Source organism: Arachis stenosperma, chromosome 3 (genome assembly GCF_014773155.1).
Source record: "Arachis stenosperma cultivar V10309 chromosome 3, arast.V10309.gnm1.PFL2, whole genome shotgun sequence".
In the NCBI taxonomy this organism is placed as follows: Eukaryota; Viridiplantae; Streptophyta; class Magnoliopsida; order Fabales; family Fabaceae; genus Arachis; species Arachis stenosperma.
In genome coordinates, this window is record NC_080379.1 from 158608070 (window position 1) to 158621955 (window position 13886).

General features: G+C 34.0%; 1 protein-coding gene across 1 annotated transcript; it reads left to right on the plus strand.

The window, feature by feature from the left end:
• The first annotated feature begins 10860 nt into the window (after positions 1-10860).
• LOC130967058 (uncharacterized) lies at positions 10861-13125 on the plus strand. Its single transcript, XM_057891881.1, has 4 exons — positions 10861-11232; positions 11624-12215; positions 12291-12871; positions 12949-13125. Exons 1-4 carry the CDS (start codon positions 10861-10863, stop codon positions 13123-13125), a joined length of 1722 nt encoding a protein of 573 aa, XP_057747864.1.
• The last annotated feature ends 761 nt before the right edge of the window (positions 13126-13886 follow it).

Here is a 13886-nt window from a genome sequence, read left to right on the forward strand (position 1 = left end):
ATGATATCATCAGTCATAAGGTAGGCATGCATCATTTGCATTTGAGTGTATTGTTTGGGTGTGAATCTTGTTTGTGGGTTTGCCTAATTGAATAATCGCATTGATATGCTAATTGACCTAATTGCTCTATCTGTACTCTCTAATTGTGTATGCTTTGCTTCGTCTTGTCTGTGTTTGACAACTGAGAGATCTCTCATGCTGGCAGTGGTGACGCTGAGTGTAACAACCCAGACCACTCGCTAGCACGATATTGTCCGCTTTGGCACACAAGGCCTCACGATTCTGCCTTTGACGATAGGAATGATAGCCAAAAGCCTCCACACTCACTCGTCAAAACACGTCATGCTAGAGAGAGGTATCCACACCCTTATAAGGCATGCTTCGTTCCTCTCCCCAACCGATGTGGGACCTTACAATCCACCCCCTAAGGGAGCCCGACGCCCTCGCTGGCACATCGATCCGGGCTCCGGCTCTGATACCATTTGTAACAGCCCAGACCACCTGCTAGCACGATATTGTCCGCTTTGGCACACAAGACCTCACGATTTTGCCTTTGACGATAGGGATGATAGCCAAAGCACCCCACACTCACTCGTCAAAATGCGTCATGCTAGGGAGAGATATCCACACCCTTATAAGACATGCTTCGTTCCCCTCCCCAACTGATGTGGGACCTTACACTGAGGGTTGTACTTGATGTTGATGATGGGATGTTTGTTGAAAGCTGAGTTTAACACTGAATCGTTGAATTATATGTTGATAAACTGTGGTAATGAAAAGAGATAGGCTGAGAGGAGTGTTGGATAAAAGCTTGAGAATGTATGTTGTAGTTATACCGATTTCGGATTGGAATGGGGTAAGTTATTGGGTAAGGAGTCCTATAGACATGCCTGTGGTCCTTTCAATTTTAAACTATTCACCGTACTATTTTGTAAACTAAAGAAGTTTTCTTACGGCTTTTCAAAGTAATACTTTTCATAAAGTATTTTTTAAAGGGTTATTTCATGGATAAACTGCTTTTAAAATGAAACTAATTCTATTTGCAAGTATTTCTTTGCTTTAATGGTATTCTCGTCTCTACTGAGAACGTGTGGTTTGTTCTCACCTCAATATCTTCCACCCTTTCAATGACACAAGTTCGAAGACTCAGTTTGAAGTTGCGGGCGATTATTGACTTTATTTATGAGTTAAGGTACTTTCATAGAATTCCCTCGCTTGTTGTTTAAAATTTTTATTTTATACAGAGGGATAGGTGTTGTATCTGAGTCTTGTTTTGATTTACTTGTATAAGATTTATTATTATTAGTAATTATGTGATTATTATTACTCGGTGATGTGTGATATATGATTTTTAATGAGTTGTAAACGGTTTTTTGACATTTTATTAAATATTGAAACGCGATATCGAACTAAAGGCTCAATATTAAATAGTTAATAAGGAAAACAGGTTAGTAACGCCTTACCTTTGATACGATCATGACGTATTAGAAGTTGGGTTGTTACAGATGGCGGAGAAGAAGGAGGAGATTCAATGGCATAGAAGGAGGAGATTCGGTGCTAGAGACAGGCTCGAGGGAGTTAGGGTTGCTGGAGTGGCTGCAACTACTTAGGTTATGTGGATTGTGGAGGAGGCTAGTTTTATGTTAGAGTTTTTAAGAATATTGGTTCGGTTGGGTTAAAATTTTTTTTCGTTAGAACTAAAAATTGAATCGAACTACAAAAAAATATTTTTTTTTTTATTTTTAGTTTGTTTGGTTATCAATTTTTCAGTTATTAATTTTTTTGTTTGATTAGTCAATTTTGTTTGAATTTGATTGATTTTAAATACCTCTAGTGACAGTGGAACATAGTGTAAAAAATTTGAAAATTAAAGTTTTAAATTAGAAAATTGACCGTGGAACATTTTGTTAATTTGGCATGTTTTTAATATTATTAAAATATTTTATCGTTAACAAAAATAAAAAATATTTCGGAGACATTTTTTTTAGTTAATCTTTTTCAGAACTTATATATATAAGACAAGCAAACACAACTAGAAAATGGATTAATACAGACAAATTTACAGATGGATTTAGTCTTTATTATCGACGGATTTTTGGTTATCGACAGATTTTGTCCTTCTGTAAAAGTCTCGTCGAAAATTATTTACCGACGGATTTTTTCCGTCGAAAAATTACTGACGAATTTTTTTCCGTCGAAAAATTACCGACGGATTTTGTCTCTGTAAATTCTCCATCCATTTCATTAAGACGATGAACTTTCCGACGAATTTTTCGTCTGTAATTATAGACAGATTTTTCGACAGATTTTCTGTCTGTAATACAGACAAATTTACAGATGGATTTAGTCTTTATTATCGACGGATTTTTGGTTATCGACAGATTTTGTCCTTCTGTAAAAGTCTCGTCGAAAATTATTTACCGACGGATTTTTTCCGTCGGAAAATTACTGACGAATTTTTTTCCGTCGAAAAATTACCGACGGATTTTGTCTCTGTAAATTCTCCATCCATTTCATTAAGACGATGAACTTTCCGACGAATTTTTCGTCTGTAATTATAGACGGATTTTTCGACAGATTTTTTGTCTGTAATTACTGACGAATTTTTTGACAGATTTTTCGTCTGTAATTTTAACCTTGAAAAATCATCTTACACTCTGATTACAGATAGAAAATCCGTCTGTAAATCCATCAGTAAAGTAAAATAGATTTTTTTTAATTTTTCCAATTACAAAATAAACTTGTTTTCATACAAATTTAATACAAACTTTTTATCTAATTTGTATTCGAATATTTATAATATTTCAAAAAATAAACAAATTCATCGTATTATCAAACTAAAAGAAAAGTACTATAAACAAGCAAGTCAATATAATTCAAAATATAAACAAAATGTATTGATCATCAACTATAATTCTTAGTATATTGTTCAACCCTTATGGCCTGCGAAATAAAATTCACGTTTAAGTTCTGATGAGAGCTCCTAAAATTAACAACCTGCAAATCAGATAGACACTCAATAATTGATGTGTTTCTATTTTGAATCAATAATTAATATGTGTTTTAGGAAAATAAAACCCTTTTAGATAAGAATAAAATTGAGAATATATTATTATAAATTTATAATATAAACTAGTCTTATTTATACTATGTCTTAGCTTATATATACATATGCTTGAGTTCCATTCTTCTTGTGGTCCAAGCTTCCATTCTTCTTGTGGTTCAAGCTTCTGACTTAGAACTATATATATATATATATATATATATATATATATATATATATATATATATTAAAATAAATCCAAAATTTTATTTCAATATAATATTCTGTTTTACATTAAAATAACTCAAGTAAACAAATAATTTCAAGTAAACAAATAAAATTAATTTTGCTGTTCAAGCAGATGAAAAAAATTTATTGTTTCTTTTACAATATCAATTATTATAGAACAGGAAATATGTACACAGAAAGTAAAACTTACATTATTTAATTATAAGAACCTGTAGAATCAAACTGCAGATTCCACACCCTCTCCAACTCAAATTTTCGTTTTTATTCAGCGGCCTTAGCTTGAGCAGAAGTTTTTCCTTCAACTACTTGTCTTAAGGCCTTTGCAACGACTAGAAAGAGTTTAAGATAAATAAGTGTGGTTGGTATATGAATACTTGTTGATGGCCACCGTAGATAGACAGATAGAGAAGAGATAAAAGTAAATAAACCTTAGTAATAAAGTGAGTGAGTATGTAAAAATCTCAAAATTTAAAACCCTATTTGTGGTAGCAGCTCAACTAAAATGAGTTTAGTTTTGCATAAATTTTATTTGTAAATTAAAAATTTGAAATTTGAAAAATACTTTTTGTTGATGTTTTGCATAATCTATCACTATTTGGACCTCAAATAAGATTAACTAAAGAAAAAAAAGTTAAAATTTGAACAAAATTTATACATAAATTCAAGAATTAAGAAATTTGTGAGAAACTATGTCAAAAAACGGTTGTACCATTCACTGCTGAAGCTCTTAAATAAAGATTAATTTACACCCTCCTAATCCCTTGCTCTCTCTCCGTTCTAATAAATAGATAAGAAAAAGAAACACTATATTAATAAAATCATTCTTCATAATATATATAATGCTAATTAATCTATCAGAAAAAATAAGATGAATTCAATATATAATGTAAAATAATTTTATTTATAAGTATATTCAATTACATAATATTAAATTAGTAAAAAAATTTGTTCCGAACCCCATAAACTTCCGTCTAGTATTTATTCCGAATATGACAGAGCAACTGCAGATTCAAAATCCACATTGTTTGATAAAGATAGATATTAATATAGACTTGATTTGGTTCAAAGAAAAATATGTCATCTTAGAAGGAATAAATACTTACCAAGTAATGGTTGAATCCAATTCTGTGTATTTGCAAGGTCTTTGTAATTCTTCAAAAATATATCATAATAACTAAATAAAAAAATAAATAAAACTTATTAATATGACTCAGAAATTATTTATCTAATATCTGACTCAACACAAATAAATAAATAAAAAAATATTAAGAGATGCTTATTAATATGAGTCTAAATATATGCAATGAAAATTTTATTATGATGATTCAAAGAATTTGAAAAAGCTAACTGAATTCAATTCATCTTCACGTACAAATTAAATGTTTATCTTTGTTCTTTGGAACTATGTTGCAGGAACAACAAAAACAAAATCAAAGAGCAAATGCAAAAGTAAAAGAAAATCTGTTACATAAGAAAAATCATAATCAACCTAAGCATGAAATACAGAAAGATAGAAACAAAATGAATTAAATAAATAAGAATGAAAAAAGAAAAATGAAGAAAAATTCATTGACCTTAGATGACTGAGGAGAAAATATAGAGCTAAAAATCCCAAAAGAAGGTGATAGTTGAGACTCTTTGGAACCAAAAAACTTAGAAGGAAATGAAGGAGAAGAATAAGAAGAAGAAGAAGTACCTCTCTCTCTCTCTGCAAGTTTTAAAAACTAAAACCACTGTATCAGAATCACTTTAACCCTTTAACTAAATTGAAGAGTCTTCTTCTCAATGATTAAGACTTTGTTACAATTTGACTCACAAAATCATGGTTTTGGGTTTGGGAATGGTTAATAACATAAAGCATACCAGAATAACTAATCTACTTAGATTAGATATTTCTTTACAACAAAGACTTTATATGACATAGAAACAGATCTACATTATTTAATTTAGACAAATGAAAAAATATAAAAAACTTACCCTCCACCACGGCCTAAACGTCTTCCAGATTTGTCAAATGCCAATCCTGCAAAGTGACATAAGAGAAAAAAATTAAAAAATGATGTGAGCAAAGAAGGGTATACGTACTACCAAAACACCATTGCCAAATGTAAATCAATATCCCGTTTCTGAGGCTTTTCATCAAACAGTTTACATGCATCATTCAAAATGTTTTGATTAAATAAAAAATTCATCACAGCAACCAAATAAATTACAAAATTAAAAGCAAACGCTAGCTTAATCCCAAATCGAAAATGAAATCAAGCAGCAACTAAACTAACTGGAAGAAAATATAGTAGCAAATTCAAATACTTACCATCAATGTTAGGTTTGAAGAGAAGAAAAAAGTCACTGAAGGAGGATTAAAGTTTATACTCATAAAAGTAGAGTTAGGTTTAACGAGAGTGATGATTGACGACGACGAGAGTGATGGAAGTCGCAAAGGCATTGATGATGGAAGAATGCGGTGGATGACTATGGTGATGGAACAACAGTGATGAAAGAATGCGGCGCTGAGGAGAAAGATTTGGAGTGTGAATGAAGAGAAAGATGACTGTGAAACTCGTTTGTAGTGTGGACTATAGAGTTCGAAGGGATAGAAGTAGAGTTTAGGTTTAAGTTAATATTTTTGATAGAAAATTTTAAATTACAGATAGATTTTTCGTCTGTAATAATTTAATAAAAACGTAGCGTTTTTGTTCATTTAATTATAGACATATTTTTTTCTGTAATTATTTTTTATGAAAAAATTAATTTTTTTGATAGAATTATCGATGGATTTTTTTTATTTGTAATTTATGCTATTTTTTTTTTTGATAAAAAATTTTTCTAAAATTTTGTTTGTGGGATAAAATCTGTTAGAAATATCTATTGTAATAACTAGTTTTTTAGTAGTGAAAGATGTGGGGGTTGAGATGAATTTAATTACTTGTGGATAAGAAAGAAACGTTCTTCTAACCATTACTAGAAGTTGGATTTGGACAGCATTATTAAAGGAAGATCGTGTTGGCAGCGGCTGCCAAAGATATGTTACATAAATTGAATCTTATCGATAATCATATATTCATTGTTATTTCAATCCACCGAAAAAGTAATAGTGGCGGTCTCACTAATCCGAAGGAAAAATCGGCTCAATTACTCGCCAAGCTTATTCAAAGTACAAAACCAAAAAATTGCACCATCATTTTAAGATTTGACACCCATTTTTAATTGATAAATTTCAAGAATTTTTTATAAAAAGAAATTAAGTAGAAAAAATATTACAAAAAAATTTTAATTATTTTTTTAACATAAAAATATAAATTAATAATAATGTTGTTAATATCTATATTATTCATTTTATTATTTTATAACATTAAATTCATTTAAAAAATTTTAAAATAAAAACAAAATATTTAAAACATTAAAAATTAATTTAAATATTAAAAACTAAAATAATATTTTTAGGTTGATAATAATAAAAACAAAAGTGTATATTTAGATATATTTAGATATATATATATATATATATATATATATATATATATATATATATATATATATATATATATATATGCGGTTACTCGTGTTTGCTTGTCACTATTATTGCTATGAATAGGTCAGAATCCACATTTGATGAATTTGTCATTCACTAATACACGTCGTTCTTGCTGATAGGTTGTGAAACTCTCCGGCAATATAACTTCAAAAATACTTTATGGTTTCTATGAATTAGAATTGAAAGATAGCAAGGACTTGAAATATGATCAGTTGTTTTAATTGGAAGTAAATTCATAAAGGTAAAATTTATTCAATTCTTTCTAAAATAAAAGATAAGTTATCTTTTATAATATATTTAATGATTATTGAATAAAATTGATTAATTTATTATGATTAATTTTAATTTTAATTTAATCTAAATTTTGATTACCTAATTAATTGATTAATTATAATATAATTTTTTTGTGAATTTTAAAAATTATTAAACATCAAAATTTTCTAAAACTCTCTTTTAATAAATTAGAGAGAGAAAAGATTACATGTACATATATAATATTGCAGAAGAATCAAAGAAGTTAAAAAAAAAATGAAAAAGAGACTAGAGTGATTAATTTTTTCTTTGTATATATGGTAGGTATTTGGTGAAGAAGTGAATCTCAAGAATGATTGATAAATATAAACATATGAAAAAGATAGTTAATAATATTGAACGATAAATCATATAGTATAGAGAGTGTAGTAATACTTTTTCTTGGTCTTAAGATAGAATGATATAAACAGAATTTTTATTGATTTTTAACTTCACAGAGGCACTAAAAATTTTATTTATTTATTTATTTTTTAATTTTTTTATTATGGTTAAAATTACAAAATATCATTTTTTAGTAATTTTTTATAAATTCCAAAATAAGTTATATCTTGGTTAATTAGCTAGTTAGATTATCATAATTTAAGTTAAATTAAGAATTAATATTAACCGCAATAAATTAAATTATTTTATTCAACAATTATTAGACATGTCATAAAGTAGAATAATTTATCCTTTATTTTACAGAAAATTGCGTAAAATTTACCATAAATAAAATATGTATGTTTTGGTAGTGTGAAAATTCACTCTATTGAATTAAATGAAATTAGAATATAGCATAGTTTGATAATTTTTTTTTTAAAAAATGTCTAGCAGGATCTTTGTACTTGCATGATAATCTTCACTTGGTAAGCATGAAGCAGAACAAGAAGAGATTGAAGACACATACTACATTCATCGCTAATAAAGAGGTGAACGTTAAAGGAGTCTGAAATGTTAGGTTGAGGTTTGGTCCAGGCTATAAGACTCTATGCCACCCAAGTTTGATTATGGTGCATGTTTATGGTTGGTAATTTTAGTTGATTTGTTGAATTATGCCATCTTGTCAATGTCTCTCTCCTACTTTACATATATGATAAATTCATAGGGAGACACAAATTTAACACAATATTTTAATATTTTTCCTGGAGTTGATGCTTAATAAATGATTTTCAATAAAATTAGCGATACCCACTAATTTTACTTTTAAGTATATGTGTTTTTACGAGTTAAGCCCCACTTTGGTCCCTGAGATTGACGAGTTGCACCGATTTAGTCCTCCAGATCCCAATTGCACTAAATTAGTCCCCCAGATTCGAAAAAACGCACCACGTTAGTCCTTTCCCTATTTTCCGTCACCGGAGGTCTGACGCCGTTAGTGACTTGGCAAATTTTGCCACGCTGGACACGGTGGAAACGGCGTCGTTTGTAGATTGGCGCTAAAATCCCCCTTCGAGCGACGTCGTTTCTATGCGATGGAAAACAAAACGTTGGCCTCTCCCTCGTTGTTCTTCACTCTTCGTCTTCAACCCTTCCATGACTGACACAGAGAAAAAACGTCTCTCTTCCGTTACTCACTAAAATCAGAAACGAGTAAGCAATAGGATTCCGGAGACTGCTTGATCACAAGAAAACATTGAACAGTTGTCTGAGGAGGTACTTTGCTGCAACAAGGAGCTTCTGTTCCGTCACCGAGGTTAGTGAAGAATTTAAAAATTTATTTTTTCAAATTTTAGGGAATGCGTTGATGGTTGTTGATCATAGTTTATTGCTTTGTATGTTGTTTTTCCCTAAGGTTTGTAGTGGAATTTGGGGTAGGGTTTTATTTGGATGTTGTCTGCAACTGTTTTTTTGGGGTTTGTCTTCATGCTCTGTTCTGATGGTGGATAAATTTTTTTTATTTTGATATATGTTTCTATAATGTATGAATGTAGTTGATGAGAAAAGTATGTTAAAGGGATCATTGTGTGGAACTGTTGCTGAAAATAAATTTTTGTTAATCATGCAGATGGATGTGCACTTAGATATAATGTTCCACCATGGGGGAAAGTTTCAGAAAGATGAAAAAGGGATGACCATATATTCTCCTGATAAGAAGGCATGTGTTGGGGACATTGATGTAGATACTTTAGATGTTTTTTGGGTGAGAAATTATTATAAGGAACTAGGATATGATAGGATAGGAGAATGTTGGTGGCATGTGCCAGGGAGGAGTTTAGAAATTGGGTTAAGAGCTCTGAATTGTGATGATGAGCTGAGAGAGATGTGTTTCATGGGTGAAAAGAATGAGGGGCTGATTGATGTTTACTTTGAGCATGCAGTTTCAACACCAGAAATTCTTGAGGAAAATGAGATTGTGGAGTATGTTGAGGGTGACCATGATGATTTGAGAGAGGTTAGTGATGAAGCTGACCATGAACCCCTACAAGATGAAACCCCAAACCCAGATAATAAACCCACTACCCCTGCTGATGAGATTCCATTCACCAAGAACACTGAACCAATGCATAATACCTCACCACCCAAGACCACAGAACCAATAGATCCTGGTGCTAATAACCCAACAACCCAAAACAGTAATCCTACTACCACACCCAACTCTAATCCTAGCCAAGCTACTACTGCAGAGCCTGTTACCACTACTCCTCCAGTTCTCCCAAAACTGAAACCCAATTCAAATGTCAACCCAAACCTGAAAGCCAATACTACATCATCACATAAGGCCACTGCTAACCCGAAGAATGCCTCTAAGCCCAAGCCCAAGCCCAACAAGAATTCTGTGTCTAAGCCCAAACTAAAGCCAAAGTCCAAAATCAGAGCTAAAGCCTATTGCACAAGGTTTGCTTCACAAGTGAGGACTAGGAAGCAACATGAGAAGAAAAAAGAAGTGCTGAGGTTGTCTTCTTCTGAAGATGAACACACCACAGAGGACAGTTCATATGATCCTAGGAGAGATGATAGCTCAACTGATGATGATGTTGTTAAAAAATGTGAGACCAAGAGGAGAGAGCCTGGCTCGAAGCATGCACCTGCTGAGGGACTAGCAAAGTCTAAGAGGAAGTTTCTTAACGATGATGACGCATTGGTGGTGGATGATGAGGAGTGTGATGTGGAGTTGAGTTTCTTAGAAGTGCCTGTGACCGGAGATGAAAATCTGGACAACTCATATGATCCTGGAGCAGAGTCTGATGGTGCCAACTCTTGGCACTCCGAGGAAATGAAGACTCCTCCTCCTTCGGATGAAGAATTTTCTGAAGAAGAGCCAGATGATGTATTCCCAGTATTTAGAGATGGTATTCGATTCGGGGATTTAAAACTTGAGGTGGGGATGAAATTTAATACAAAGTGGGAGTTCAGAGAGGCAGTGAGAGAGTTTACAATTCAAGAAGGTAGGAGGATTCAGTTTATTAAGAACGATGCTGTGAGATGCAGGGCTGTTTGTAAAGCTGAGGATTGCAAGTGGGTGGTATATGCATCACGAGATCACGAGGAGACATGTTGGCAGATAAAAACCTTCAATGACGACCACACATGTGCTAGAGAGGCCTCCAACCGAGCTGCAAATAGGAACTGGTTGACTAGCAAGTTAGTGAAGAAGGTTAGGAAATATCCTAACTTCAGACAATGTGAGGCAGCTGTATACTTCAAGTCCAAGTGTGATCTTGTGCTGAATAGGAATTCAATTTCTAGAGCCTTGGCAGACGCTAGAGCTGTGGTGTATGGGGATGAGAAGGCCTAGTATGCAATGGTAAGGGACTATGGAGAAACCCTATTGAAGTGTAATCCGGAGTCAACAGTTAGAATAGGGACTATCCCCCAACCAGATGGAAATGTGATCTTTCAGAGGATGTATGTATGTCTTAGTGGGTGCAAGAATGGTTTTAAGGCCGGGTGCAGGCGACTGATTGGTTTAGATGGTGCGTTCCTTAAAACTCAAACTGGAGGCCAGATTCTATCCGCTGTGGGACAGGACGCAAATCATCACATCTATGTTATAGCATGGGCAATTGTGGATGTCGAGAACACGGAGAACTGGAGGTGGTTTCTGGAGCTACTCCATGAGGACCTTGGAGACTATAAAGAAAACAAATGGTGCTTCATGAGCGACATGCAGAAGGTAAATATAAATGGCTATTGTATGCCCTTTCCTAGTAGGTTGTAGTATTAGAATTGGTATAGCATATTGCTAGTTAAAGTAAGTACCTTGAACTGAATTGTATTGATGTGAACTGAATGAAAAACTGTTTGTGTATAGTATGCTGTGAACTGAATTGTATGCTGTAAACTGAGTTGTATAGAGCTGTGAACTGAATGACTTTAATGTTGTCTACTGTTTGAGTATGATGTGAACTATGCTGTTAGGGACTGTTAGGGACAATTATGTATCACGATGTGTAACTCAGGGACTATTATGTATCACGATTTGTAAGTAAGGGACTATTATGTATCACGATTTGTAAGTAAGGGACTATTATGTATCACGAGAATTGTATCTGTTTCACATGCAGGGCCTGCTTTCTGCAGTCCAGGAGGTCATGCCTCATGTCCACCATAGGTTCTGCGTGTGGCACCTATGGAGAAATTTTAACAAGCAGTGGAAGGATTTAGAGTTAAGGGGTTTACTTTGGGAATGCGCACGATCAACAACTTATCAAGATTTCTCTGACAATATGAAGAAGATTAAGAAAATTAATGAAGATGCGTGGAATTACCTGAACAAGTGGCCTATGGAGTCCTGGACAAAGTCAGCATTTAGTCATGCTCCTAAACTGGATAATATCTGCAATAACGCTTGCGAGGTCTTTAATGCAAGAATTAAGGAAGCAAGGGCCAAGCCAATCATCACGCTACTTGAGGAGGTCAGAATGTTTGTTTTGAGAACAATCGCTAAAAACAAAGTTAAGTTGGCTAAGCATGTAGGAAAGCTACCACCAGTGGTTCAAAGTAGGTTGGACAAGATCAGGAAGGAGTCTAAAAGTTGGATGCCAATCTGGACAGGGGATGATGAGTATGAGAAGTTTGAAGTTCATGGTCATCCAACTAACATGGTAGTGGATTTGGGCAAGCGACTCTGCACATGTCAATTTTGGATGCTAACAGGTAATTACATACTTTAGTAACCAAGAGAACTTTGTTAAATACTTTAATGACACATTACTTTGTTAATTCCTTCAGGAATGCCCTGTGTGCATGCGTGTGCAGCCCTCGCAAGGGTGAATAAGAGGCCTGAAGATTTCTGCCATAAGTGGCTCACCATGGACGCATATAGAGACACCTATGCACATTACATAAATCCATTGCCTGGACAATCTCTTTGGGAAAAATCTGACCAGAATAGACCACAAGCTCCAAAGAAAAAGAAGAAGCCAGGACCAGTAACAAAGAAAAGGAGAAAGGATGCAGATGAGGGTAATGAGGGAAGCAAGAAGTCTAAGGTAACTGGGACACTAAAGAGACAACTAAAACCGTTTACATGCAAATACTGTCTACAAAAGGGGCACACAAAGAGGGGTTGTCCAAAAAAGAGAGCAGCTGATATTACTCAAGCTCTTGCTGATGCAGCTGCAGCTGCTGCTAAGACAAAGCCCACTGAACAAGCACATACTGAAGCTCCTCCAGATGCACCTGCTCCGGCTCCTCCAGAAGCACCATCTCAAGCTGCTCCAGAAGCCCCTGCTCAGCCACCTGCACCAGTTGAGATCGACCTCTCCCAGCAAAACTACTCCGATGCACAACAGTCCCAACATAGTCAAGAGGTAGTTGCATTTAGTTTCACAACTCATACTCAAAATTGTTGTTCACGTTAAATTGAATTTATGTCCTACTGAAACAGGATCCACCTGCGAGGCCATCCAAGTTGCAGACAAGAAGGAGGTCCTCCACACCACCATCAGGCTCGATTACTGTAGATCCACTACAAGGAGCAAGCTCAGCCACATCTTCAAGACTGGCCAACTTCCTCAAATTTGTCCCAACACCTGGCTTCAAGCCACCAAGGAAGAAGAAATGAAGATGTACCTGATCCTGTTTTTGCCTATTTTGGATGAAACTTGGCTGCTTTTTGTAAATGATACTTTTTGTTTTGTGGCCTGAATTTATGGCAGTAGACTTTTAGTATATTTGAATTGAATATGACAATGATGGCACTCTGTGTCCTTTGGCTAAGGTGTTTTTTGTCTTAAGAGTTGTCATTAATATGGCAGGATTATTGTTACTTTTGTTAAAACTTATTGATATGGATATTGTTATTCTTACAATTTCTTCCAGCTTCAATTATGCTACTTCACATGCATTTTTTTGCAATTTCTTTCAGCAATTTCATTGAATGACAGAAAACAACTATGACATCTGAGAAGAAAAATTTTAGTTTCTTCTAATACACTTCCACCCTGAATACAGAAACACAAACCCATCTTCAAGCTTTAACTACCAACATAAAACCCACAACAAAAACTACAAACAAAGCCAAACCTAAAATGTACATTTTTTGGGTTCTAACTTCAGCTTCTATCTTCCCAATTCTCCAAGCCAAATCCACCCTAACTTGGTCACCATCCACGGTAGACATTACCCTTCCTCTCAGGTCTTCTTCTCCAATGTCAGCCCAGACAAACAAACCACACCACCTCTTACCATTAACATTGTAGTTAGGGCACCCAAAGAATGGCTTGTTAGGGTTAGCCTCTGTTGTGGACCACCGAAGAACAGGGCGGCACCCACACCCACACCACTGCGGAACAACCGAGACTCTACTTCGACTGGAACTCCTAC

Coding starts and splice junctions, on each gene's coding strand:
- LOC130967058 (XM_057891881.1), top strand. CDS start 10,861: ATGGTAAGGGACTATGGAGAAACCCTATTGAAGTGTAATCCGGAGTCA. Junction 11,233..11,623: donor TCATGAGCGACATGCAGAAG/GTAAATATAAAT, acceptor TTTCACATGCAG/GGCCTGCTTTCTGCAGTCCA. Junction 12,216..12,290: donor TCAATTTTGGATGCTAACAG/GTAATTACATAC, acceptor TAATTCCTTCAG/GAATGCCCTGTGTGCATGCG.